The following is a 27,666-nucleotide window of genomic DNA, read 5'->3' as shown; positions in this document are numbered from 1 at the left end:
AATATCTAAGCACCCCCTTTTAACCTAGAAAAAGAACAAAACTGAAAGGAGGTAGAAGGAATGAAATAATAAAATTAAGAGCAGAAATCAATGAAACTGAAGACAGAAAAATAGAGAATACCAATGAAGCAAAGAGCTGGTTCTTTGAAAAGATCAGTAAACTTGACAAACCTCTAGCAAGACTGTCAAAGAAAAAAGAGAGAACGTACAAATTACTAATATTAGGAATGAAATGGGATATTACTACAGACACTGAAAATATCAAAAGGGTAATAAGGGCATATTAGGAACAGCTTCGTATACATGAATTTGAAAATTTTGATGAAATGGACCAATGTTTCAAAAAAACATGAAATACCATATTTTACCCAATATACAAGACAATTTGAATAACTCGAGAATTATTAAGGAAATTGAATCAGTAATTTTAAAACTCCTAAAAAAAATCTTCAGGCCAGATGATTTTATTGGAGAATTCTGCCAAACATTTAAAGAAGAATTAACAATAATTCTATATAACTCTTCTAGAAAGTGGAAGAGGAAGAAATGCTTTCCAATTCATTTTATGAAACCAGTCATATCCTGATCCCCAAAACAAATTAAGACAATACAGCACAATATTCTTCTGAATATAAACACAAGAATTCTTAGCAAAATATTGGGAAATAGAATTTAGCAATATGTAAAAAGAATTACACACATGAGCAAATGGGATTTATTCCAGGTATATAATGCTGGATGCTGGTTTAATATTTAAAAATCCATGTAATACAAAATGTTAACAAATAAAACTAGAAAAATCACATAATCATTATCAATTGGTGCAGAAAAAGCATTTGTAAAATTCAATATGCATTCTTCACAAAAATTCTCATTCAAACAGAAATACCAAGAAATGTGCTAAACCTGATAAAGACCATCTATAAAAAAAGTACAGTCTGCGTACTTAATGGTGAAAGACTGAATGCTTTCCCCTTAAGATTGGGAATAAGGCAAGAATATCTGCTCTTATCACTGTCATTCAATAGAGTGATGGAAGTTATAGCCAGTGCAATAAGACAGGAAAAGGAAATAAAAACCATACAGATTGGGAAGCAAGTAAAACAGTTGTTTCTACATGCAGATGATATGATTGTTTATATAGAAAATCTCAAAGGGGTACCTGGGTGGCCCAGTTGGTTGAATGTCTGATTCTTGATCTCAGCTTAGGTCCCGTTCTCAGGATCATGAGTCCAAGCCCCACTTTTGGCTCTGTGCTGGGCATGAAGCCTACTTAAAAAAAAAAAAAGAAAAGAAAGAAAAAGAAAAAAAAAGAAAATCTCAAAGTGTTTACAAAAAAGTCCTAGAACTAAGAAGTAAATTGAACAAGGTCACAGGATACAACATAAACATGCACAAATCAATTGTAGTTTTTATCTACCAGCAATGAATGCAAGAGTACCAGAATTTAAAATATGATACCGTTTACAGTTGCTTATAAAAATTGAAATACTTATGGGCAAATTTAACAGAACATGTGTAGGGCTTATATTCTACAAACTGCAGAACACTGATGAAAGAAATCAAAGATCTAAATAAATGGAAAGACATACCATGTTTATAAATTGAAAGACTCTGGTGTTGTTTTAAGAACCTATGGGTACCCTTTACTTTAAGACTATGGATTGAGAGGGAAAGCAGAGTCAGTAGCCAGTCCTTAAGCTACTTGGGTAATGTCCCATTGCCAAGAACAGTCTAAAGCCAGACTAAAGCATTACTAAATGGATGCCAGCCCCTAAAGAGTACTTCACTGCTTGGTTTTCATTTTTTGACAATCAACCTCAGTGAAGGGGTTACCTGGAGAGTGTGGCAGCTCAGTATTTGTCTCCTTTCCTTCACTGAACACACATGGTGGCCTGGTTTGCTGTCTCCAGGATGACAGCAGGCTCTGGACGGCTCTTGGGGCAAGGCAGGATGCACATATACCCTGCACCTGCCATACAGTGGAGAGGAAGGCTGGATCCCAAGGTGGTTGGCCCTCTTGCTTCCTGACTCTAACGGCTGAGGTGCTGGGGGCTTCTGTGGTATCTCTGCAGTGGTGTTGATGATGGAAGACTTTCTCTCTCTCTGTATAATTTTTTAAAATATGAAAATAATTCAATAGTGAAATTATTAGCCCACCCCAGGCAGTCTCAGCTATAATTTAGGGCTCCGCGTCTCCCACCATTGTAATTTTGTTTTGCATTCATTAGGATATGATTTTTTTTTAAAGAACAATCTCAAGGAATCATAGTTCTGACGACTAACATTAACCACCATGTCACTCATAGATATTGCTGAGGCTGTTATTCTGAAAAGTAAATTAATTTCCCTTGTGTGGGAACCATCTGAATAACATTCACATTCCTCTCTAGGGTGGGCTGATTGACTCTGGAAAGAACCTGCTGCTTCTATGGCAACATGATGTACTGGAAGGCTCTGCCCACCCCAACTTCTCTGGCTTTATTTTGTCCACCCTTTTGTCCTTCCCTGAAATTTGGGAAGAAGAAAATTTGGCTAGTGTTCTTGGATACATAGAAGTGTCAGGTGCTTTTAGAACGCTTCATATTGCTTTCCAGTACACACACACACACACACACACACACACACAATTTTTCTAACACAGCAGTAAACAGCTTATCTTCTTTTCTGTCAGTAATTTCATTATCTTTAATTTAAGATTGGGTGGAAGAGACTTTCCCCTTGACTCTAACTTTTTTTTACAACAGTTTTAGTGATGCAGAATACATTGGTGCTTTGTTTGGGTTAAAGGAATAAAAGGGGGACTTCTTTTGGGAAATATCAAAATGATTTTTTCTAGATCAACGCTGAGTAGAAGAGAGGGTAATTTTAGGGACTCAGGATAATGGTAATGACTATGTTGATGAAGACATGCCTTGAAGACCTACTATGTGTCAGGCGTGATACTAAACACATATGAGCACTATCTCACTTAGTCTTTACCATCATCGTCAGCCTTATTTAATGGGCTCAACGAGTTTGTGTAACTCACTCAGGTTAACATAGCAAGTGTCAGGATCTGTATGCAAACCAGATTTGTCTGATCCAAAGCCTGGGGTTTAACCACTATTTCCTGCCTCCCCTCTGGTGATGCCTGGGGTGATGGGATGTTGACTTGGTCCCAGGATAGCCTCCCGTGGGCAGCATGAGGCACTGGAAGAGGGTAAGAACAAATTCAGTGGAGAGGCAGCCAGATTCATGGGTGTTTAATTTGAAGGGGTTTGAACCTTTGTGTGTCAGGTCAGACCCACTGGTGTTTGTGTAACTGAATCCTCACAGAAGAACCTGGAGTTGGCCAATCTTCAGATTCAGAGTGACCCAAACCTTGCTCTCTACTAGGCCTTCATGGTCAGGCTTATAGTGGTTATATTCCAGGATTATAATGTTGACCAGAAGTGGCCCACTCAACGGAAATATGAGCACTGCAGGTTTACTCTGCCTTGTGTTGTCTCTTATCTGAAGGGTTGCTGGCATCTCCACTGGGGTCATCCATCCACTGGTGGGAGGAGTGGCCTGATCCTAATCCCTTATGGTTCCTGCAGCCTGCTCCACTTGGCACTTGTCTTCCAATGCGAATTTACAAGGTGGACAGTCTTTGCAGCCCCGGGTGGCAGGATGTCAGTCCCCACCTGGCACTGGCCATGACTTTAGAACCACAAGTTTCCTGTTGGGGAGGGCCTTTGTATTCCTGGGGATTTGATACGGTGTGACCTTTGAGAAAGGGGAAGAAGGTATGGCAAAGGCTCTTCCTCTCTGTGTTCTCTGGCCAAGAGAACATGGGCTCTACTGTCTGCTTATGGGCTTGGGGTGGCTGTCTCTGCCCTCTCTATGTAGACTTCGACCCTGACAACAAAGCACCCTCATTTCTTTTCATGTCGGAAATATTTTCATGTTTATAAATTGCCATCGTCATGGACTCCATCACAACCATTAAGGATCACCTATTCTATTCTGTGGTGGTTGCAGTGAGAGACTGTGGAGGGGTCAGAGAAATAAAGTGTCTGGAAGGTGCGAAAGTTATTTGGGATTTCCACGGGATCGGAGGGTGCTTTAAGAACTCTTTCTTGAGGTCATTTTGCACACTTCGTGACAATCAAGGCTACTGTTAAAAAAGCATGTACTTTTATGCTACACACACGCGCGCACACACACACACACACGTGCATGCAAATACACCTTCTATCTTTCCTACAGACAGATTTAAAGATGCCATTTGAAGAATTGCAGTGAAAACATGGTAATGTAACATCTTGAGCCTGATGTTTTAATGCAGGATTGCTTTGTCAGAACCCGAGGACACGCTATTTAAATGCTCAGCTTCAAAAAAAAAAAAAAAAAAAATAGCAAGGGTTGTGTGTAGCCAGGCCCCTTCCATGATCCCAAGCTTGACCCCAGGGTGGGGTTAGTTGGGGTTGGGTGTGGTAAGGCTTGGTGCTGGGAATCAAGGTGTCTGTTGACATTACTTGATAATAAGAAGCCAGGTTTTTACATCCTGGCTGGACAGCTGAACCAAATCTGCCGGGTCCAACCAGTGGTGTTAAAATATCCTGCTTTGTAACTTATTTTCTCTGTGGGTTTCTATGTTCAGGAGCATCCCAGAGAAGGGGAGAAAGGGATAGATGGGCTGTGGGCTCTCTGAGTGGTTGGAGGGTCTCTGTTGGGGGCCAGTGGGGCTGCAGTGGTCCATCTGTGGGGCATTCACAGGCTCACTTGAAGCCTGTCTGTGGCCGAGATTAATGAGGGAGGGTGGCCACAGGGAGTGTGGCCGGGGCCCAGGAATTTGCTCAGCTTTTGTCTGCAGAGGTCAGCACTTTGACAGTGAAGGAGGAAGGTCTTGTCCTTCCTCCCTCCGGCAGCAGGGATGCCCGTGAACCAGCTTACACCAAGAAGTCTCAGGGTCAAGGGCGAGCCCCAGCCACAAAGCTCCTCTCCTTCTTCCAATTTGACTGGATGTCATTCAGAGTATACTGATGCAATGATGCTGCAGAGCAGGAAACATGTGAAGCAATTATCTTTTTAGTAGGTCACTGGCCTCCTTTGGGAGAAGAGACCAGAGGGAGATGGGAAGGCGGGCAGCTCAGCCACCCCCAGAGGCTGCGCGCGCAGTAGCTGAGCTGGTGATTAATAGCCGTGTCACTTTCCATGAATGTTGCTTTAAGCAGCCGTGTTCAAAATGGAGTGGGAATGAAATAAAACACCCCAAAATAGATATTTCCTCTCTTCCTGATGAGTTGCTACAATCCAGAAATAGCCTTTCAAATCTGTAATTTTAAATGGCACCGTTCACAGCATCCTCAGGGCCGTGGCTTTATTTTCACATGGATGTTGTCGTGTGCACACGCACATGCATCACTTTTCGTTTTTAAAGAGCACCAAAGGTTTGAGCTCAGTGACTTTGAGGTTTTCTTGGCGCTGAAATAAAAATTATGATTACAGAGAAAAATACAGCCTTTACATGTGTTTTTAAGGAAAAATAGTAACCCAGTGGAGGAAAAGGACAGGAAGAGGATTGTGCCCATATAGATCATACTGGAGCAGTAAAAACGTCTGGCAGGCAGTAATTGCTGGCCAGCTGCAGGGATTACAGTCCTGTGAGCTGTGTTCAGGGCAGCCCACCAGGACGCTGGCAACCAGAAGTCGGGCCTGGACCATCATGACCCGCAGTGCCATTGCTAGGTCTGAGAGCATAAATAGGAGGGTGACCACACAGCGGCATGGCAGGGTTCCTGCACTGACCACACCCTCTCAGAGCACAGAGACTTGAGGCGCCTTCTCTCTGCTGCCTCTGAAGGAGCCAGGCTACCAGTTTGGAGGCTGATAGTGGCAGTCATAGGGGTGACCTCTGGCCGGGTCTCTGGGCAGGAGAAGGGTCACTTGACTTTAGTATCACTTTTGTCCTGCCAAAGAACATATCTGATGGGTGAGAAGCCAGCAGGAACCCTCAGCCTAAAGCTTTGGGGACTGTCACTGTCTTGGGCCAGAGGGAGGGAGGGAGAGAGGGCGGGTGCTGTGCTTTCTCTCCCGCTCATGTCTTTCCTTCTGGTCCCTAGCAAAAAACAAAAAACAAAAGCAGACAAAACAAAGCAGCGGTGGGGTGGGTTGTTGGGCATAAAAGTTGAGTGGATTCCTCATCTTATTTGCTTCTTCCATCCCTGTCCTAACTGCCCCTGGCTCCCATTTGGCACTCCAGTGTCTGACCGTTGGCCTTTTGTCGGCATCTAGCAACTAGATGTTCACATCTAGCAACTCGTGAGCATTCCAAGGAGACCTGGAGGTGGGCGAGGAGTTGGGTGTGGAGCTGCTGGGGGATGGTGGGACATTTCATCTGCCTTCTCTTTCCCAAGAACGCACACTTGGCCAGCCTGGGGCATGTCAAGACGGAATAGGCTGGCCTCTTAGGTTTTACTATTGTTGGGGTCCGGTGAGGCCAACAGAGCAGGGGGTGACCGCCATTGAAAAGATAGCTGTTAACTCACAGTTCCCAAGGGGAGGGGGGGTGCTGTGCCACGCGGGCCATATGGGGAAGCAGCAGGGATGGTTAAGAGGCAGAGGGAGCAAGGGGAAAGCAGGGACAAGAACCTTTACTGTGGTTTCTGTGAGAAGGAATGGGGGAGGCAGGGCAAGCAGGCTAAGCACGTTTAGGTTTGGCTAGTTTGAATAATTTCAGAAGGTTCTGGGGCATAGGGGCTGTCCCTAGTTGTCTGGTACCTGGCCTGGGGGGATAGCGGCCCAGAGTAAAAAAAAGTCTGGTAAAGGAGGTGGCTGGGGGTGTGGGCTTTGAACTGGTTAGTTTGCATATGAAAGATGGAAACACTACTCAAGCAGAGTAGTCCTTTGTTCTCCTTAGGCACTGGCCGGCCCAAGGGCCAGTCAGCAGGGCCCCAGATGGCAGTGCGAGAAGACATGTGGTCAGTACAGGTGTCCCTCACACCAGCCTAAAAGGGAGAAGCGTTCCCAGGGGGGCAGGAATTAACAGGGGAAGTGCCCAGGGCACCCTGAGGAGAAGTAGCTTCCTGCTTTGATTGGTCTGGTTTGGGTTTCGAAGGGGGCATGTCACGAATAGGAGAACGTGTCAGTGGGAGGAGAGGGCATTCGGCTAAGCCACCAGAAATATGACGTGTGGCAGCCGAATGAGATTGGCGGAGAGCCCTGCCTGGACAGAGGCCCAGGATGGGAAGTGTCTGAAGGGGCTTAGCAGGAAAACCAGTTGGGACACTCAAACAAGGCCAAAGTAGTCTGTTGAATGCCAAGCCAAAGCATTTGGATTCCATGCTGTGTGAGCTGTCCAGAGCTGTTCTCTTTTGCCCTCTAGTTCTGTTAATGAATTCATAGCCGCAGAGAATGCCTACGCTTGGCCGTATATCATAATCTCAGAACTTAATTAACAAGTAAGGATGCTGATGTAAATGTATTCTGGATGAAAAAAAGAAATCCCCCGCGGCAGGGGTTGAAAACTCAGTGCCTCCCAGGCCTGCAGTGAGCGGAAAGGACCCTGGGGACCACGGGGAACAGCCATGCCCCAGACAGAGAAGTCAGCAGCTTCTGAGCTCCAGTGGAACAGATCACGGGAATGGGGTCCAGAATTGCCAGATCTTTCTAGTTTTCAAGGAAAGCTGGAAATTCAGAGTCTTGTGTAATGTCCCGAGTTTTGTGACATTGCCTGGCAAGTCTGTGGCAGCTCATTAGGGACACTCTTTACTCCCACAGAGCACAAAGAAAGGCACGGCGAGGCCTGCCACGTGGGCTCCTGGTGGCCTCTTTCTGCTCTGCACCTGTCACCCTAATTTTACCGTGAGGGTCAAAGAGGAAATGGGATGGTTATAAGGTATGGCCTAACCTGGGAAACTGAGGCACACCAGGTCAGGGGTCGGATCTGTCACCCGAAGACCTTCCCTGAGGTCTTGAGTCAGCCACTCTGTGGTGCTTCGTCTGCATTTCCTCACTGGCAAAACCCATTCATTCATTCTTTCATTCATTCTTGCTGTGTGGGAGGCCAAGACAAACGCTTCACACACAAAAACAGAGGTTTTGATGGGATGCTGTCCAAAGTGGTATTGCTACTGAAATTATTTTATAGCAAAACAAAAGCTAAAAGGTGCTGCGATCAGCGACTTCTTTTCCAGGCTGTGTGGAGAAGTTCCCTGCAGTGATGTTCTAGGAGCACATAAGGACGACTGGTGATTGATAGGGCAGGGTGAGCGGGGTACAGGGTTGGGGTCGTGGGGGTCTGCACAAGGCTGTCCTGCCCACGTCACTTGGTCTTATTCTCTCCGTGTCCGGGGCTGGGGGCTCAGCAGCTGGGCCGGGCCTCCTTGACCCTGGTGGACGCCCAGCACCTTAGGGGATGCCTGCACAGAGCAGGCACGCGGATGTCCCCCAGTGTCGTGTGGCAGTGTCTACCTTCAGCAGACAAACGTTTTAGCCAGTGACCGTAGAGAAAAGATACAGTATAATCATAGCACTTAAAAATGGAAATTGAGAGAGTGGGGACAAATGGAATTTAAAATGCCCCGACATTATGATGACACCATTATTGGATCTGTGATTTCCTTGCTGGTTTTGTAGTGATCCAGCAAAAGCTGAGACGTTTCCCTGCAGGCCGTCTGGCCTCGTTTGGCACCAGGGCCTGCAGGCGTTGGGGTCCGCCGGTGTGGACGGAGGGCAGAGTTGGGTAGCGATCCTTGGACAAGCAGCTGCGGGGTGGTTAGGCCGTGCCAGGGAAGGTCTGTGCGCCTAGAAAACAAGCCTGTGCTCACGGTACTTAAGAGCGGTTCTCCCCGTGCGAGCGTCTGGTCGCCCTTACCACCCCCCCACCCACACAACAGGAACAGGTTATGAATTCTAGACCACCATATGCACTACACGATCATGGTGGTCTTTTAAGAACAAACAAAGGCAACAGGAAAGCATCAAATTATGTTTAACAAAGTCTATCGAGTATAAAAATGTTTAAAAACTCCCGTTTCCCTTCTCTCCTTGTGACTCATAGATACCCTCACCTCACCGGTGTCTGAAGCACGAGTTTTGCTCTGCCGGTTTGATAATATAGCATTACGTGCGCCTGTGTGTGTGTGTGTGTGTGTGTGTGTGTGTGTGTGCATGTGCACGTGCGTGAGGTGTCCTTTCAAAAATCAGCGTGAAGATCAGAGATGTTCAGAGGGGAGGCTGCCGAACCCAGGGCTGTAGAGCCATCACAGGGCTGGGGAGGGAGGTGACTTCCGACAGGCCAGGCTTTTTGCAGTCTGCGGCGGAGGGATTCTGTAGGATTAGATCCTGGGTGTTGCCTGTGGGGATAATCCCCCCTCCCCCCTCCTCCCCCTCCCCCCCCCCCCTCACGAACTGCTCTAAGGAAGGCCTCTATTCGCCGGACACCACTGCCTTAGAGCAGCAGCTGTTCATAAAGCACAGTACTTCCGGCGGGATGTGAGCACCTTTCTGTGTGGAACTGCAGGGGGATTTAGGTGGGCTGAAAGTAATGACCTGCCTGTGAATCTGACGGGAGCAGCGGGGTTAGAGTTGCCTCCTTGTTGAGAATGTCCTTTTGAAATACATTCTAAGATATTGCTCCCGTCCTATTAATTATGTCACAAACTTAGCAAAGCTGAATAATTAATGATCGCGGGGCACCCGGAACTATAAAATGCCATGTAAATGTTAAGGAGTAAAAATTACTCTGTGTATTAATTAAACAGATAGGCTGCTTTAAAAATAGTCCATGGTGGGAAGATTAATTTCCAGAAGAGCCGAAAAGCTTTTCTGTTGGACTATCCTAAGAAACTTTTGATATCTAATTATCTCAACCACAGTTTAGGAGACCCGGGCATTCTGTATTCTGAAGTGTTTTAAAGGCAAATGGCTGCTTAGCACTTTTAGCTCTGGAAATGAAGTTGCCTATTGAATTTTTGATAAAATTTGTGCCTGCTTGATTCTCTCTAGCCGGAGGCAGTTTGGGTCTAAAGCCAAGAAAGAAGTCAAGATCATTGAGCACCAAACACAGACCCTTCAGGCTGATGCCTCACCTGGCCACAGCCTTGGCCTTGACCTTCGCCAGCAGGTGAGATGGCTCTCAGGGTTTGCTCTGTAAAAATGAGTGTGAGGTCCTGCCTGGCATTAGTAAGGAGTGAGGGGAGAGGCAGGTGGGGACTTCATTTTCTAAGTGGGGACAGGAAAGTCTGTGGCTAAAATCTGATGTTCAGGTTAAAAGTGATGTCTGAATCTTGATTGTCTGTATATCTGGGTGGATGGGATCCACAGAGGATTTGAAAAACCTTGAACCAACGTTTCTCCATATTTTCGAAAAGAAACAGACTTGGCTGTTAAAATTTCTCTACCTCTGATAAAGGTTCTAATTTAAATTTTTCAAAAATAGGTCAAGGTTGTGTGCACATGTAGGATTGGGGAGGGGGGTCGGAGTCAGGCTACTGAATAAAATAATGGTGATAGTCCTGTAAATTCACACGGAGCTTTGCATTTTATAGCAGGCTTCCATCTATGCCTCTCAGCTATTCCTCCGCAAAGCCCTGGAATGTTGCCTGGGCAGTTGTGTGCTATCACCACCTTCTGAAGGTCAGAAAATTGGGGATTTGCCTAAGATCACAGGGTCTGGGAGCAGATGCACTGGGAATATAACTCCACACTTTGGACCTTTATCCTGTGTTCTTTCCTCCCTATGCAATCCTGCTTCTTAGGGAATTAATTTCTGAGTAATTGAGAATCAGTGTGTGTTTGAAATTTACTGCACCGATGGGTAGGCTGGTGCCAGGCTTTACAAAAGGAGGGTAATCGGAGGGCCCTGCCAGTCTGGTGTGCAGCTAGCTTGTGGGGCTGCCTGGCTGGGAGGGGCATGAGCGGGCACACCTCTGCTCTTACTGCACTCAAGCCTGGCATTCCATGGTTCTCGAACAGCAAACCCTACAGACTGAGCTTCAGGTACCACTAAGATCAATCAATCCAAGCCACCCAGGAGAAAATAAATGTAAATCACTCACACCCAACATCTTACTTAAAATATTTTTGAGTGGTTTTTGAGATTTAATTTGCACATGGTAAAATGCACAGATTTTAGGGTATAGTTCAATGACAAGCATATACCCTTGTGTAATGAATGCTCAAACCAAATATGAAACATTTCCCTCTTTGGGGCACCTGGGTGGCTCGCTCAATCAGTTAAGCGTCCAGCTTCACTCAGGTCATGATCTCACGGCTGGTGGGTTCAAGTCGACGTCAGGCTCTGTGCTGACAGCTCAGCCTGGAGCCTGCTTTGCATTACGTGCCTCCCTCACTCTCTGCCTCTCCCCCACACACTTTCTGTCTCTGTCTCTGTCTCTCTCTCAAAAATAAATAAACATTAACATTTTTTAAAATTAAATTAAAAAAAAATTTCCCTCTTTGCAGTTGGCCCTCACCTCGAGAGACAACCACCTTTCTGAGTTCCACTCCCAGAGCTTAATTTTGTCAGTTCTTGAGCTTCCTGTAAATGGAAACATACAGTATATATTTTTTGCATGTGTCCAGTTTATTTCATCCAACATAATGTCTTAATGTTCCTCAATGTTGTTGATAGTTTATTAATTTTTAGTGCTGAGTAGTAACATTAAATAAATAAACCACAATTTTTTAATACATTCTCCCAGGGCTGGGCATTTGGGTTGTGTCTAATCTTTTAGCTACTGTGACTAAGACACCAGTGAATATTCTCATCCACGGTTTTCATTTTTCTTAGGGTATTTACTTGCAGGGTAATTGCATATGTGTATGTCTAAATTTATAGAAACTGCCATTTTTCAGAGAGGTAGTACCATTTTATATTCATTTCAGCAATGCATGAGAGTCCTGGTTACTCTATTCTGAGATAAAAACTGTTTGGTGTCTCAAAACTGTTGCAAAAAAAATCAGGTTGTATGAGTCATCTAAGTCTGTTCTTTTTCAAAATTTTCTTGGGTGTTTTGACTCGTCTGGGCACTTTGTATTTCCGTATACAATTTTGGATCTGCTTACCAGGTTTTTAGTTTTTGTTTTTTTGAACACAAAGCCTGATTGGATTTATTTGAGATTGCATGGAATCTATTTTTTTTTATTAAATATAATTTGTCAAATTGGTTTCCATACAAGACCCAGTGCTCATCCCAATAGGTGTCCTCCTCAATGCCCATCACCCACTTTCCCCTCTCTCCCACTCCCCATCAATCCTCAGTTTGTTCTCAGTATTTAAAAGTCTCTTATGGTTTGCCTCCCTCCCTCTCTGTAACTTTTTTTTTGTCCCCCTCTCCCATGGTCTTCTGTTAAATTTCTCAGGATCCACATATGAGTGAAAACATATGGTACCTGTCTTTCTCTGACTGACTTATTTCACTTAGCATAATACCCTCCAGTTCCATCTGTGTTGCTACAAATGGACAGATTTCATTCTTTCTCATCGCCAAGTAGTATTCCATTGTATATATAAACCACATCTTCTCTATCCATTCGTCAGTTGATGGACATTTAGGCTTTTTTTCATAATTTGGCTATTATTGAAAGTGCTGCTATAAACATTGGGGTACATATGCCCCTTGCATGGAATCTATTAAGCAATTTGGGCAGTACTGGGTCTTTCAAATCTAAGAAGATGGTTTATCTCTCTTTATATAGGAATTTAATTTTTCTTAATGTTTTATAATTTACAGTGTAGAGGTCTTTCACATTTTTTACTAAATTTATTCAAATAGAATTGCTTTTAAAATTTAATTATCAGATGTTTCTTAATGTCATGTAAAAATATAATTGAATTTTTTATATTAACCTCTTATATTCTCACTGAATTCACTTAGTAGATTTAGTAGTTTCATTATAGACTCTTTAGGATTTTCTATATATATCATCATGTCACATGTACATGAAGAGAGTTTTACTTCTTCCTTGCCAATATTTATGCCTTTTAAAAATTCTTTTTCTTGTCTTATTGGACTGGCGAAAACCTACAGTAAAATATTGAATAACAATGGTGAGAGTGGACATTCTTATTTTGTTCCTGATTTTGTAAGAAAAGTATTCCATATTTCCCTATTAAGTGTGAACATTCACTGAAGGGTTTTTGTGGAATGCCTTTTATTAGACTGAGGAAGTTCCTTTCTACTCCCAGTTGGCTGGATATTTTTATCATGAATATTGGATTTTGACTTAATTTTTCTATTTAGCTGATCATATGAGATTTCTTCATTCTATTAATGAAGTGAATTACATTGATTACTTTTCAAATATTGAGCTGGATTTGCATTCTTTAATTGGTCATAATGTATTATAATATTTTTATATTATTGGATTCAAATTGGTCATGTTTGGATAAGGATTTTTGTGTTTATATCTGTGAAGAATATACTTTTCTTTCCTTTGAAATGTCCTTGTTAGGTTTTGGTATAAGGGTTATGCTGTCCTCATAACATGAATAAGAAAGTGGTCCCTTCTATATTTTCTCAAGGAGTTTTTATAAGATTGGTATTATTTCTTCCTTAAATTTGATAGTGTTTACTAAGAAGCCATCTGGGCATTTTTTTTAATACAAAGATTTTTGATTACTCTATTAATTTCTTCAACAAATATGAATCTTAAGATTACCAAGTTGTTAGGGGCACCTGCATGGCTCAGTTGGTTAAGCATCCAAAGCTTGATTTAGGTTCAGGTCATGACATCACGGTTTGTGAGTTTGAGCCCCACATTGGGCTCTGTGTTGGCAGCATGGAGTCTGCTTGGGATTCTCTCTCTTTCTCTCCCTCTCTGCTCCTCCCTGCATGCTCTCTCTCTCTTTCTCTGAAAGTAAATAAATTAATTAAAAAAAAAAATTACCAAGTTCTTCTGTGTTAGTTTTGTTACTTTGTGTATTTCAAGGAGTTTGTCCTTTTCTGCTAATTTGTAAACTTTAAGTTGTCAATAATATTTTCTTATTATAATATTAATGTCGGGGCGCCTGGGTGGCTTGGTCGGTTGAGCGTCCGACCTCGGCTCAGGTCATGATCTCACAGTCCGTGGGTTTGAGCCCCGCGTCGGGCTCTGTGCTGACAGCTCAGAGCCTGGAGCCTGTTTCAGATTCTGTGTTTCCCTCTCTCTCTGCCCCTCCCCTGTTCATGCTCTGTCTCTCTCTGTCTCAAAGATAAATAAACGTTAAAAAAAAATTTAAAAAAAAATAATATTAATGTCTATAGGATCTGTAGTGATGACCTTATTCCTAATATAATTTTTGGCTTTTTGAGGGGGGTCAATTTTGCCAGCCATTTATCAGTTTTGTTAATCTTTTCAAATAATATACTTTTGTCTTGAATGCTTTTGTTATATTTTTATGCATTTTTTGTTATTGATTTAATTTCTTGTCTTTATTATGTTCTCATTTCTATTTAGTTGGGAATTAATTTGCTCTTTTTTTCTAGCTTGTTGCTCTAAAACCTTTCTGTATAAAATAAAAATGTATTGTTAACAAAATTTCTGCTAATTTTATTATGTGTATTTTTAAGCTTTGTTTTTTAGCACATACAGATTTTGGGGTTATTATTTCTTCTAGAGGAAGTTAGCCTGTTATATTCATTAATATTTCTCTTCATTTCTGGTCATTTTTCTTGTCTTGAAGTCTACTTTCTTTGGTATTGATACAACCATACTGGTTTTTTATGCTTAGTGTTTTCGTGGTATATCTCTTCCCAACCTTTTATTTTAACCTGTCATTGTATCAACCTATGTGGGTCACGGTAAGATTTTTATAAATAGCACATGGTGAGATCTTGCTTTTTTATACAATTTGATAATCTTTTAATTTGGAATGTTAAGTTCATTTTTATTTACCGTAGTTCCTAATATAGTTAAGTCTTCTGTTTTGGTACTTGCCTTGTCCTGTCTTTTCTTGGTTTTTTCATTCCCTCTTTCTTCTTCTTGTGAATACTGTAAGTATTGTAATATGCATCCTTATCTTGCCAGTATCCACCTTGAATTGGCATTATACCACTTTATATATAATGTAAACTTAAAAGACTGTAATTCTTTCTTTTTTAGGGGGTTATTGAGTAATTTCTTAGTTCCATATGATCTCCTCTCTGCTTTTACCCGTACTTGTTTTCTTTTTCTTTTTCCCAAGAATCTGGAGTGTGTGTATTTAAGCTCCTTTAAGGGTGATTCTAGCGAGCCAACAGAGTTGAGAACCACAGGAGCTTTTTGGGGAGCTTCCTAGTGTGACCTGAAAATAAACTTCACTAACAGATAAAAGGCAGCAGCATTAAATTATCGTGAAAATTTACATTGGGTCAGAGTAATCTGATGATGAAACCTGATAATTTTTCACATGTATAGCAAAGGAAAATAAAATTCATCTTTGAATTTTTTGCCCAGCGTTACTGGTAAGTATTACAAAGAGGCAAGAGAATCTACACATTTACTTCTCTGTCCGCTATTTACAAATCCATGGCCCATGAAGTTAATAGATCACATAACGAAGAGCCGCCATATATTCCACATTTATATGTGTATATATACACATATATATGTGCACCTGTATAACAGAAGTGTGATATGTACAACACGTGTCCTTTTTCTTCAGCTCTATTTATTTTTTATCTTGGTTTAAACTTAATTTATCTTTATTTTATAAGCTCTGTATTGATACTATTAGTAAAAATTAAAGTTTCTCTTGATTTTTAGAGAGACACCCCACAAATGCCAAGATCAGAGAAATAGAGAGGTCACAATTCTAGCTTAAGGTTTCAAGGGGAGCAATAAAAGGTGATTAATGGAAATTAATTAATTAGTAAAAAACCACGGAATCCTAAAAAAAAAAAAAAATCACATGCTATGCATGGGTAATAGTACTGAACAGGACAGGGTCAGGTCCACACCTCATCAAGATGTCAGTCTAATTGACCCCAAGACCTTCCAGACTTTCCTGACCTTCACCTCCTTACACACTCTGGTTTCTGGCCTTGCTCAGCGTCTCCATTGTGGCTCTGTTGATCCTTCATCTTGCCTTGCCTTGCCTTTCCTTTCCTTTCCTTTCCTTTCCTTTCCTTTCCTTTCCTTTCCTTTCCTTTCCTTTCCCTTCCCTTCCCTTCCCTTCCCTTCCCTTCCCTTCCCTTCCCTTCCCTTCCTTTCCTTTCCTTTCCTTTCCTTTCCTTTCCTTTCCTTTCCCTTCCCTCTCTCTCTCTCTCTCTCTCTCTTACTCCTCCCACCTCTCTCCCCCCCAACCCTTCTCTCTACCCACCTACTGCAGCAGGGGTTGACCCACTGAAAATCTGGCTATTGGAATCTCCAGGAAGAAACACTTCAACTGTGGAGGAAAAGGCTGTCTGTGTTTTAAAACAAGCCCAGAGAGAAGCTGGTGTTTTCTGTAACATATCCTGGCTTTCTTGTTTGTCTCTAGTTTATAGCTCCTGTTGTCCTTTCTCTGACTTGTGAGGAAATAGTTCAATGAAGCTGGTTGTAACATGATAAAACTTTATGCTAAGTACCTCTCCCCACTTCACACCCATTTTTTAATTTTTAAAAAAATTTTTTAAATGTTTTTATTTATTTTTGAGACAGAGAGAGAAGGAGACACAGAATCCGAAGCAGGCTCCAGGCTCTGAGCTGTCAGCATAGAGCCCGACACGGGGCTCAAACTCACAGACTGTGAGATCATGACCTGAGCCGAAGTCGGACGCTTAACCGACTGAGCCACCCAGGTGCCCCTTCACACCCATTTTTTAAGAAAGCTATCAGACCTTGCTTCTAGCCCCCATCTCCTAATTCTCATGGGTATAATGATGCCAGTCAACTGGCTTCAAGTTTCAGGGTCTGGGTAACCTAAGGTTTGATGAGTTCAATGTTTAGTCAATGTGCTGGGTCCTCCTCAAGCACAGAGAAACACTTGTGAGAGTAGCCTACACCTTAAGTGTCTGGGTCTGGAGTTGAGTGAGCAGGAAAAATACCACCGGCTAGGTCAGCTGGCCCTGCCTCTCCTCCCTTCTAATGTGACAAAAATGAATAATTAGCGCTTCGCTTCACAGTTAAAAGGTAGGTAATAGAAATGAGGTCGAATGGCTTCTGTCAGTGCACGTGCGTTTACATATTCAGTAAGCACACGGGACCTCGCTGGTAGGTTCACCAGGTAAAATACAGTCGCCCAAATTCGAATCTCAGACGTCCAATGTATGATTTCTTAGTCTAAGTACATCCCAGCACCTGAACTAAAACTTATGCATTGCTTAACTGAAATTCTCCTGTTTCTACTTGTTAAATCTGGAGGTGGTCCTTGCTAGGTCCTGGACGTGTGCTAGGGCTCGAGTCAGACACGGTCCCTGCCGCACGGAGTAAGCCATGCCTTGTCTGGGGTCTGGCAGTAGCAGGTGGGCAAGCCACTTACCCTCTTCCTCATCCCCTTTCTTCGCCATTGCCCTCACAGGTCTAGACAGGGAGGACCTGTCTAGCCCTTAGTGAGTGCCACTACCCAACCCCCACCCCCCCTGCATCACTCACATTCCTTGCCTTTAACAAGGAGAGGATGTCCTTTGGAGCCTGTTCAGTTCAGGAAGAGATGGGACCCTTCTCCCCACTGGCTCGTCAGCCGCTGGCTAGCGGGGTTGGCTTGATGAGGCAAGGGCTGGTGGGGTGGGGGCCTCTGAGAGAGACGATGGGCTCCTGAAGAGCCTGCCAAGGCTTTTTTCCCTGCCTACCCTCTCCAGAACTGGCAGATGTGTTCCCTCCTCCCTTCTTCACACGACCTGTGTGTCAGGCACCTTTCCAGCCCCTGAGGACCGGCAACCAACAGCCCTGCTTGGGTGGCCAGGTAGGATTCCTGTTTTCTGCCTTTGGCCATGGGTGCTATCCTTGGGTCTCTTACTAAACTCCTCCCATAGGGCCCAGGACATCCCAAGCCGGCTTCCCACTGCTGAGTACCGATGGCACCCTGCATGCTTCCTGGCTCAGGGGCACACTGGTGGGCATCTTGGCATGCGGGTCTTGCACCGCCCGGCTGATGCCCTCTATGTTCTCATCCACTGACTGCGATGGCAGAACCTCTCCTGAGGTGGCCATAATGCTCAGTAAATGTCAGCTGTTGTTGTTGCCATCACCGCTGAAACTCAAGTTTCCTACCCTCACCTTACCAATAGCCACATTGTGACAAGGTTTCCTCCTGCATGGAAATCACTCAAGGCCCTCCCTCTTTATCATCTCACCTGGACCCTCCCCAGCTCCCCTTCCTGCACCCTGTCCCTCACATGCAGCCTGGCCTCATCAGATACATTCTCCACAAGCAACTACACCTGAATAGAATCTGAACTCCACTTGACTGCTGGACCCTCCTCGGACCCTCCAAAGCCTTCCGTACTGGATACCCTTAAGCTCTCTCCTGTGGCACTTTCCTCTGTCTGGCCCCTGCCAGCCTCCACCCCACTGTGTCTTCTCTCCTCTACCTTGAGGTTCTGTACTCGGCCTCTGCCCTGCTTTGGCCTTCCCTGCAAGCAGCGTCCTCAGCCTGTCTCTACATTCATCTCTCACGTCTTGGTCTTTCCTCACTGGCAGTTCGTAGATACAGTTCAGACTGGCATCTCCTCCGGGACACCTTCTCTGAGTCTCTCTTGGAATAAGGAGCCCCTTTAGAAGCTTCTTGGAGCAGCAGCCTGGGCCCCCTCTTGTCACTGCACCATTATGATTGGTCTGAGGTTGTGCAGACTTCACACATAGAAGCTGTGGGTCCTTAATTTGGCATCTCCACACCTAACGGTAGGTACCTAGCTCTCTGCACAGGTTGCTTCCGCTGCACTGAATGAAATTGCCTTGTGTAATTACGTCACACTTGGCCACATAGTTGTTCGAAGCTTTGCTTTTCAACTTTCTGTTGGTCCCTAAAGCAGCAGTTACATGGCGGGAAGGAGTTAGTCCAAAAGCTCTCTGGCCAGTGCAGTTGGTAGCTGATACCTCTCCTGGGAGTTGTTTAGGGGGATTTGCTACTACAATGAATTTCCTAGCTTTTAATTTTCAGTATTTTAAGTGTACCAGCCAAAAGGAGTATTTTGGGCCCACCTCACCTCTTATTCATTCAAGGCTGGGTTCCAGGCCGATGGGGGTGGTGGGGGGTGGGTCACAGCACCATCGCTGTTATCTTTCACTGGGATTCTCTCATTTTCTCTCACAGTCTCTTCTTACCCAACATCTTTTTTTTAATGTTTGTTTTTTTATTTGTTTAAAATGTTTATTTATTTTTGAGAGACAGAGCATGAGCACAGGAGGGGCAGAGAGAGGGAGACATAGAATCTGAAGCAGGCTCCAGGCTCTGAGCTGTCAGCACAGAACCCGATGTGGGGCTCAAACTTATGTACCGAGAGATTGGGACCTGAGCCGAAGTTGGACGCTCAACCGACTGAGCTACCCAGGCGCCCCTTTTTATTTATTTTTGAGGGAGAGAGAGAGAGAGAGAGAGAGAGAATCTGACGCAAGCTCCACGCTGTCAGCTCAGAGCCCAGCATGGGGCTCAATCTCACAAACCGTATGATCATGACCTGAGCTGAAATTAAGAGTCAGACACTTAACTGACTGAGCCACCCAGGCACCCCTACCCAACATCTTTAAGAATAAAATTACAATAATAACTAACATATTCTATTGCTTATCATGTATCACATACTGTCCTTAGTAACTTCTTTAACACCTGAGACAACTCACCAAGTGTCTCCTTGTTTTTTAATTGATGTTTCCATAATACCTAGAACAGTGCCTGGCACAAAATAAGATCTCATTAAGGTGAAATGATACTTTATGACTTCAGAAACTCACCAAAGTCCTGTCCTTGTCAAAGAATGGAGTCCAGGATATTTAAGTGCTTTGGATATTCCTCAGCAAATGAACACCACCATTTGTGCATTGAACTGTGTTTTTAATATAATCCTGAAACCTTATTGCCAAAAAGTCTTGTCTGCTGTTTTTATGTAAAACAGACTTTTGTAAATTGAATCCTGCCCTCTCACTGACTTAACAGTTTTAGAGATACTCCGCATTTCTCCTGAATCTCACCCTGTGGGTGGGTTCTAATAATTCAAGTGGCTGTAACAAATACCTTGCATTTCTAGAGGCATTGCCTATAAAATAAACGTATTTCGAAATGAGGAATAATTTTTCCACAGAACCCATAAATCCTAATTGATCCTCTGGGCCACTCTGAGTTTCTCGTATCAGATAGTCTCAAGATATGCACCTTCTGGACTCTACCATACCCTGCACGTGGGAGGCTTCTCAGTTCCCCTTTGCAAGCAGACATGAGAGTATATTAAAGAATTAGAGTCACTGGGTGCACCTTTGTGTCTGGGAGACAGAGGCTCCCCTCCGCGGGGTCTATGTCTTGTCAATGTTAAGTAAAATCACAGGCCAGCATTGGAAAGAAATCTCACTAGACCTCTGCTAGGAGAGAGTCTCATGAGTCTTTCTTTTCTTAAAGCAGATTTATTTCTTATTCCCCACCCATTTCTACCCTAGAGAATGTCTAGGGCTCTGTGTGTGTGTGTGTGTGTGTGTGTGTGTGTGTGTGTGTGTGTTTAGGGAGGTCAGCAGGGAGTCATATATACATTTTTTTTTTTAAATGCTCAGCTCTGGGATTCTCTGAGAATTATTGTATGGCAGTCACAGTGAAAGACATGGGGGGTGGTACTATAGCAGATCAAGAATGCTATTAACTTCCTCAGGGCACTGGCAAACTCGTTATTCATCATGAAAAGAGCATGTTTAGGACTAGAGAGTCCTGGGCTTGAATCCTAGCACCGCTCTGCTCTGGGAGACCTAGACTTAGGTACGTAGCCTCACTCGGACCTCTGTTTCCCCATCTATAAAATGGGGATATAATTTCCTGTTTCATGGGGTTGTTGGAAGGACAAAGTTAGATGAAGTGTCAGTGAAACAAATGATGATTTCCCTGTATTTCCATTTGTCCCAGCTTATTGGTCTCAGTTCTGAGGTTGGATGGCAGTCTTTCCTGTTTGCTGTAGAATGAGGTCCAATGCAACATCTTTTGCATGTTCAGGTTTCACTGAGGAAACAAGGATATTCAGACATTGCAATATTATCCCGTGGATGGAAAAAGGTAAATACCTTGAGCCAAAATTGATTTTGTCATTACTTAAATGAAGAGGCAAGCCCCAGAATGGGAGGAAATGTTTGCCATACATGTATCTTACAAGGGAACACGAAAGGGACATGTAAAAACATGGAAAATAAAATTCAGCTAAAAACAAGAGGGGCAAGCCAATAGAGTATGCACAAAAGAATCAAATAGACGCTTAACAAAAGCAAATGTATGACTGATGAGCCAATGCATACATAAAAAGATGCTAGTTGGGGCGCCTGGGTGGCGCAGTCGGTTAAGCGTCCGACTTCAGCCAGGTCACGATCTCGCGGTCCGTGAGTTCGAGCCCCGCGTCAGGCTCTGGGCTGATGGCTCGGAGCCTGGAGCCTGTTTCCGATTCTGTGTGGCCTTCTCTCTCTGCCCCTCCCCCGTTCATGCTCTGTCTCTCTCTGTCCCAAAAATAAATTAAAAAAAAAAAAAAAAAAAAAAAAGAATAAAAAGATGCTAGTTATCAGGGAAATGTAAATTAAAGCCATGACGATACGCCATTCCATATCCACTAGACTGACTAAAATTAAAAAGACTGAAAAGACCAACTATTGGCAGACGTGGAACAACTAGAATTCTGCACTGCGGGTAGGAATGTAAAATTGCGCAAACACTTTGGAAAACAGTTTGGCAGTTTCTTCAAACGTTGAAAATGTATCTGCCATATGACCCAGTCACTTCCCTCCTACATATTTACTAAAGAGAAATAAAGACATATGTCTCCTCTAAGATTTTTTACATGAGTTTCCATAGTGTTTTCTTTGTAACAGCCCTCAACTGGAAACAACCAGAATGTTCATCAACCGTGAATGCAAAAATGATGGGTGATCTGTGCATTGCACAGAGTGGAATTCTGGTCAGCAATAAAAAGGAACAAATGCTACAGTAAGGATGAATCTCGGGTATTTGGCGCATAGACATTTATAATAGTTAGCTCTTCCTGGTGGATAGACCCTGTGATTATTATATAATGCCCTTCTTCATCTCTTGTTACAGCCTGTAAGGATGAATCTCAAAATAGTGTACTGATTGAAAGAAGCAAGACATAACATATTGTATAATCTTATTTACATAAAATGTAAACTAATCTTTACCGACAAGCAGCAGGTTAGTGGTTGGCTGGAGAATGGGGATCAAGGAAAGGATGGACTGCAAAAAGACATGAAGCTTTTTTTTTTGGAAGGTGTTGGAAATGTTCTGTAGCTTGACTCTAGTATTATGTGTATTTACAGTCGTCAAAACTCTTTAAATGGCATGCTTTGAATGAACGCAGTCTGTCGTAAAATAAATTATCCTCAATGATGTTGATAAGGAAGAAAGATAAATTATGTAAAGCAAAAATGCAATGAATTTTAAAACATGCATAATATATAGAATATATTCTCTATATATGCATAGAATATATTCTCTATATATGCATAGAATATGTATATATATATATATATATATATATATATATATATATATAATCTCAAGAGTAGCACAATGGGGGGGAGAATAAAATGGAAGTGTATTGTTGTATTATAAAGTTATTACATTATCGGAGAAGTGGTGCAATGTTATTTGAGAGAAGAATGTGTTAGGTTAAAGACGCATAGGTTAGACCATAAAAACCACTAAAAAACATAAAAGTAACATAGTTAAAGCTGGAACAACAGTGGAATACTAAAACCGATTCCATTAATCAAAAGAAGACGGAAGCAGAGGGAAAAGAGAACAAAGAACATATGGGATAAATAGAGGGGGATATTGCAAGATAATAGTTTCATACTTAATCATGTTGATAATTACATTAGGTATAAATGGTTTAAACCCTCCTCTTTAATTTGCAGATTGTTAGACATGATAAAAAATCAAGAGTGAACTAGATGCTTTCTATATGAAACCCACTTAAAATATAAAATCTGAGATTAGAAGTGTGAGAATAAAACATTTACACCTGCAAACATTAACCGTAAGAGAGCTGGAGTGGATATATTATTATCAGATAAAGTAGACTCAGAAAAAATAATATTACCAGAAATGAAGAGGAACACTTCATAATGATAAACAGTCTACTCATCAGAAAGACATAAAAATCAAATGTGTATGGACTTGGACTCACAAAATAGCTTCAAAATACTTGAAGCAAAAGTGGCAAGTATTGAAAGGAGAAATTGACAAATCTAAAATTAAAGTTGCAGACCTCAGTCCTTCTGAATAAGTGATGTAATAAAATCAATTTAAAAATCGATATAATAAACAGTAATGATACAAAACATATGAACAATATTACTAATGAGCCTGACATAAATGACATTTACAGAATACCCAACAACATAATGCACTTTTCTTTTCTCTTTTCTCTTTTATTTTATTTATTTTATTTAGGTATAATTAATATACAGGGTTATATTAGTTTCAGATGAACAATACATGTCCGATTCAACAATTCTGTACATTACTCAGTGTTCATCAAGATATGCATATTCTTTTTTTTAATTTTTTTAACGTTTATTCATTTTTTGATAGAGACAGAGTGTGAGTGGGGGAGGGGCAGAGGGAGAGGGAGACCCAGAATCCAAAGCAGGCTCCAGGCTCCGAGCTGTCAGCGCAGAGCCCGACGCGGGGCTCGAACTCACAGACCGCGAGATCATGAACTGAGCCGAAAGTTGGACGCCCAACGGACTGAGCCACCCAGGCGCCCCAAGATATGCATATTCTTAATCCTCTTCACCTATTTCACCCGTCCCCCCTCCACCCACCTCCCCTCTGGTAACCATCAGTTTGTTCTTTGTAGTTAAGAGTCTGGGTTTTTTTGTTCTCTCTCTTTCTTTTTGCTTTGTTCACTTGTTTCATTTCTTAAATTCCACATATGAGTGAAATCATATGGGATATGTCTTTCTCTGGCTGACTTATTTCACTAAGCATTATACCTTCTGTGTCCATCCATATTATTGCAAATGGCAAGATTTCATTCTTTTTTTTTTTATGGCTGAATAATATTCTATTGTAGGTATATATACCAGATCTTCTGTATCCATTCACCTATTAATGGACACTTGGATTGCTTCCATATCTTGGCTATTGTAAATAATACTACAGTAAACGTAGGGGTACATGTATCTTTTTGAATTAGTGTTTTCATTTTCTTTGGATAAATGCCCAGTAGTGGAATTACTGGATCATGTGGTAATTTTATTTTTATTTTTTTAAGGAACCACCATACTGTTTTCCACAGTGGCTGCACCACTGTGCATTCCCACCAACCATGCACAAGGGTTCCTTTTTTTCTTCATATCCTCACCAATACTTGTTATTTCTTGTGTTTTTTATTTTAGCCATTCTGACAGGTGTGAGATGATATCTCATTGTGGTTTTAATTTGCATTTCCCTGATGATTTGTGATGTCGAGCATATTTTCATGGTAGTTAGCCATCTGTATGTCTTTCTTTGAGAAAATGTCTATTCTTTTCGAGTGCACATAGAACATTTACTAAGACAGACCATGTAAATGTAAAGGATTGAAATCATGCAAAATATGTTTTCTGATTATAATGAAATTAAATTAGAAATTAATAATGAAAACATCCGGAATAATTCCATACATTAGGAAATTAGACAACACACATACTTTATAGGTCAAAAAAGAAATCACAGGGAAATCAGAAAATATTTTGAACAAAATGAAAATGAAACAGAACATATCAGAATATGTGGTACACAGCTAGCGCAGTGCTTAGACAAAAATTTATAATTTAAATAGTTACATTAGAAAAGAAGAAAGGTAGAGGGGCACCTGGGTGGCTCAGTCAGTTAAGCACCCACCTCTTGATCTCAGCTCAGGTCTTGATCTCAGGGTCATGACTTTAAGCTCTGAGTTGGCCTCCACACTGGGCGTGGAGCCTACTTTAAAAAAAAAAAAAGAAAAAAGAAAGAAAAAAAGAGAAGTGGAAAACCAATGGTATAAATTTCCATTGTAAGAAGTTAGAAAAAAAAGGATCAAATCAAATTCAAAGTAAGCACAAAGAATAAGAAAAATGAGAGAAGACTTTGAAAGAATAGCCAAAAATAAACCTAATTAAGCCAAAAATTATTTTTTCTTTCAAAAGATAGATAAAATTGATAAACCTTCAGCTAGATTCATTAAGAAAAAAAGAGACAAATGGTCAGGATCTGAAATAAATGAGATGACATCAGTACACATCCTACAGACACTGAAAGGATAAAATTAAATATTATTATTATTGGTGTCATGTCAATGTAATGCCAATATGTTTGACAACAGATATGAAATAGAAAATTTCATGAAAGATACATGTTACTAAAAGTGACTCAGAAAGAACTGAAAAATCTGAATAGCTTCATCTGGCATTGCTGGTGAAATCTACCAAATACTTAAGAAAATAAAACATACTAACTTTACACAAACTCCTTCAGAAAATGAAAGAGAAGGGAAACCTTTCTAACTCACTTTAGGAGTATCACCCTGACATCAAACACCAGACAAAGACACTGTGAGACTAATATCCCTTGTGAACAAAATGTTAGTAGATCCGTATATTTTACTGTACAATAATATATAGCAAACATGTGGGGTTTATGCTAGGAGTGTTAGGTTTGTGTAGCATTTGAAAATCAATTTGTATGATTTACCATAGTCACCTTATAAACGAGAAACACCATGTAAGTATCTCAACAGATGACACTCAGTTGATAGAAAACAATGAATCATCACGTCTAACGGCAAACACTCTTATCAATCTCCTGAGTCTGGGGCTTCAGTTGAGAAGACCAGTAAGGCCATACTTCAGGGTACTTTCCATGAGTTTGAGGTGCTTAGAGGAAAGTACCCACCCCAGTGTGTTTACCACACTTGACTTTAGGTCCTGGAGTTTGGTTGAGCATAGAGAGAAAGAGTTCACTAAGGATTTTGTTCCCAGGAGTTGTTACAAACAATAACTCATTTTAAGAGACTTTAAAAACAGGTCAATAGGAAGGTGTTCAGCAGGGAGAGAGAGGGGAACCTATACTCTCCATTACAGCATTTTGAAATATGACAAAGAAGAAAACCTGAGGGGGAGGTGTGCAGATGGAGGGAGGAGGCCCGTAGACATTGCACTGTGCAGCAGTTGTGGCCACAGGTGGCTGAGAGGTGAAGGGAAACAGTGACTTTTACCACTTTGAAGGAAGAAATTATTCATTTCTGTATACCTATCGGCGCTAAAACAAATTGCACAAACTTGGTGGCTTAAAATAACACAAATTTGTTGTAGCTCCGGAGATCAGAAGTCTGGAGTGGGTCTCCATGAAAAATCAAAGCGTTAGCAGGCTGCACTCCTTCCGGAGACTCTAGGGGAGAATCTGCTTCCTTGCCTTTTCTAGCTTCTGGAAGCCACCTCATTACTTGGCTCATGGCCCTTTCCCCCGTTTCAAAACCAGCAATGGCCAGTCGAGTCTCTCGCTGCGTCTCCCTGACTGCTTTGTTGTCACATCTTCTTCTCTGGCCTCCCTCTCACTTATAAGGAACCTCGTGATTACACTGGGCTCCCCTGGATAATCCAGGATGATCTTCCGAGCGAGCGCAAGATCCTCGATTTAATCGCAAGTGAAAAATCCCTTCTGCCACGTGGGGGTAACATACTCCAGGTTTCAGGGACGAGGACGTGGACATCTTGGGGGAGGGGCATTATTTATTCCACCTAGCACACGTTCAGTGGCAGTAGCATTAGACAAATTAAAAATACGAGAGACATGTAAAACTTTTGTGTGTGAAGGGCAGAGGGAGGTAGTTTGGAATATGATCCTATATGGTAGACCGAAACAGGGAGAGCGTGAAACCGAGTGCCTGCTTTTCGTGGGGTCGAGGGGTGCGAAGACAAACGTCAGTGTGAACCATGGGGCCTCTGAGGGACCGGCAGGAAAGTGAACCTGGACAGAAGGCAAGGGAGATTTCCCAGGAGAGGTGGCATGGTGCAGCCTCACGGTGGCAGGGTGCAGGGTGACAGTTCTGAAGGGCACATGGAGCCTTCGGGAGCGTCTTGAGGAAGGAGCAGGTGGCACCTGCGCCCGGCCTCAGACGCGCCTGCGCCGTGGTGCCGTGGTGGTGGGCGGGGCTGCTGCTTCCATCACAGGCCTGCGCTCCTCTCACAGGTATGCCGGGGGCCTCCTGGACAAGGACGTCTTCCGTGGGAAGGAGCTCGTGGACAGTCGCCCCTTGCAGGCTCTGGTGGCGGGGCTGAAGGCCTACAGTACGTGGGAGAACGTCAGCTGCCTGCAGGACTGCCCCGAGTGCACAGGAGGCATGGTGAGCCCCGCAGGTCCCCCCTGCTGCAGCGCGGGTGCCAGGCCAGCCCTGTGCGCCAGCGAGCGGAGCACCGGCTTCGGAGCCGGGCGGAAACCCGGAGCCCGGGTGACCCGGGGTGCATCACGCGTGTCCGCCCCCTACCCTGCTGCGAGGACTGGTGCGGACGGTAATTGTAAAATGCTGGCCGGATGGCCTGGCCCGTGGAGGCCCTCAGTCTATATATCGTTAAACTTGCGGTGGCCGTTGTGGA

The 27,666-nt window shown here is 42.8% G+C and overlaps 1 protein-coding gene across 1 annotated transcript in view; it reads left to right on the top strand.

Annotated features, from left to right (window-relative positions):
* Window positions 1-27,666, top strand: part of ACOXL (acyl-CoA oxidase like) — a 338,167-nt gene that overhangs the window by 142,087 nt on the left and 168,414 nt on the right. Inside the window, 3 exon segments of the mRNA XM_053890962.1 lie at window positions 9,976-10,042; window positions 10,044-10,093; window positions 27,263-27,416. Of these exon segments, the coding sequence (XP_053746937.1) occupies window positions 9,976-10,042; window positions 10,044-10,093; window positions 27,263-27,416 (271 nt within the window).

Source organism: Panthera pardus, unplaced genomic scaffold (assembly GCF_024362965.1).
Source record: "Panthera pardus isolate Hobbes unplaced genomic scaffold, ASM2436296v1 HiC_scaffold_26, whole genome shotgun sequence".
Classification (NCBI taxonomy): Eukaryota; Metazoa; Chordata; class Mammalia; order Carnivora; family Felidae; genus Panthera; species Panthera pardus.
Note: the sequence above shows the minus strand (reverse complement) of the source record. Positions and strands in the feature narration are given on the sequence as shown.